Source organism: Numida meleagris, unplaced genomic scaffold (assembly GCF_002078875.1).
Source record: "Numida meleagris isolate 19003 breed g44 Domestic line unplaced genomic scaffold, NumMel1.0 unplaced_Scaffold244, whole genome shotgun sequence".
NCBI classification, from domain to species: Eukaryota; Metazoa; Chordata; class Aves; order Galliformes; family Numididae; genus Numida; species Numida meleagris.
This window is the reverse complement of record NW_018364243.1, coordinates 445,040-446,512: the sequence shown is the minus strand read 5'-3', so window position 1 is coordinate 446,512 and position 1,473 is coordinate 445,040. Positions and strand designations below refer to the sequence as shown.

General features: G+C 48.7%; 1 protein-coding gene across 1 annotated transcript in view; it reads right to left on the bottom strand.

The window, feature by feature from the left end:
- Positions 1–1,124, bottom strand: part of HOXC11 (homeobox C11) — a 6,027-nt gene extending 4,903 nt beyond the window's left edge. The window contains exon 1 of the mRNA XM_021382482.1: positions 455–1,124. Within this exon, the coding sequence (XP_021238157.1) occupies positions 455–1,124 (670 nt within the window). The remainder of the gene's footprint in view (positions 1–454) is intronic.
- Positions 1,125–1,473: the final 349 nt, after the last annotated feature.

Here is a 1,473-nt window from a genome sequence, read left to right as displayed (position 1 = left end):
AGAGAGAGAGAGAGAGATGAGAATCGTATAGATATTTAAAATAAAAGAAAAGAAAAATAAAGCCACGCACCGCACGCATCTCAGCGCCTACAAGAAAGCGCAGGCAGCGGAGCAGTGTTCTGCCCAATTGCCTTTTACCCTCCGCAACCCGGGACCAAATCCTTTTAAAATGCTCATGTAAGTTCATGATCAAAGTTAATATTTGTCACGACGGCGTGCTTTTAAAATTTCACAGACTCTGAGATGCTGTGTCTGCTGCCTAACATCTCCATTTTTTTTTTATTTTTTTTTTTTTCCAAAGAGCTTTTCCCATCGTAAAAATTCTTCTCGTTGGAAGAAAGAGCTTTGTAGGTTATAATAAAATCCTTTGAATGCTTATAAAACTCCACATAAAATTTGACCGACAAAACACACGGGCTAGTCCCTTAACCTTTCCGTTTACTGCTCTACCTACTCGAATTGCTGCTTTTGCTTCCTTCCTTGTTGACAGAGGAGGACGAGGCTGAAGAGCCGGGAGTTGTGTTCTCCTCTTCGTCTTCCGGGTCCATCCCCGTCTCTCCGCGGGATGACAGCGCGTGGCTCTGGGGCTCAGCCTCCCCTTTGCCCTCTCCCTTCTGCCCGCAGCTCTCGGTCGGGTTTTCCGCCCCGCAATACGCGTTTTCGAAGAAGCGGTCGAAGCCTTGGGGCAGGACCGTGTTTTTGTTCATGCCGCCGTAGAATCCCGTCGGTGCCGGGTGGTTGGAGCTGGGGTGGTGGTGGCTGTACGCGCTCTCGTTTTTCATTAGCATTTCGGTCATGGTGGAAGGCGGGATGCACTCTCTATGCATCAGATCTTCTGCGGAATAACACGACGCGTAATTGCTTCTATGGTGCCATTTACTGGAGGGGTCTAGACCATAGGAGACCTCTCGCACGGGCTGCGAGAGGTTGGTGGAGTACGGGTAGGAGATTTGGCGAGAGGGGGCCTGTGGCAGGAAAGATGACACAGTTGAAAATTCGGGGACGTAATAGGTACAGCTGGGGAGGTAGAGGTTGGAAGCGCAACCCGCCCGCTCTCCAAACTCAGCGCTCCTCTCTTTACGCGACTGGGAGCAGAAGTTGCCCAGATTCACTGAGTTAAACATCTTTCTCCTTTTCTCGCTCCTATAGATAGATGTTTTGGATCCGATGTGCGGAGGGGAAAAAATTTGGGAAGGCGAGATGACGCGCGATCCGTCTTAGTCGCTCCGGAGGAACACGTGATCCAAAGTAGATATTGTCATATATCAGTTTGGAGCACTTAGATGCGTAGGAGTGGTTCACTTAGGTAAGATCTCAGAGGTTCAAACGATTGGTTTTCAAACACCGCAGAAACATTATGAAAATCAATGGCAGATTTGTATGCATTTTCCCGAAGGCACACCCCTCGTAGGCGCTCACAGCAGAACAAGTACGAGGGGCGGCCGTGAAGTTGCCTTTTTTTTTTTTTTTTTT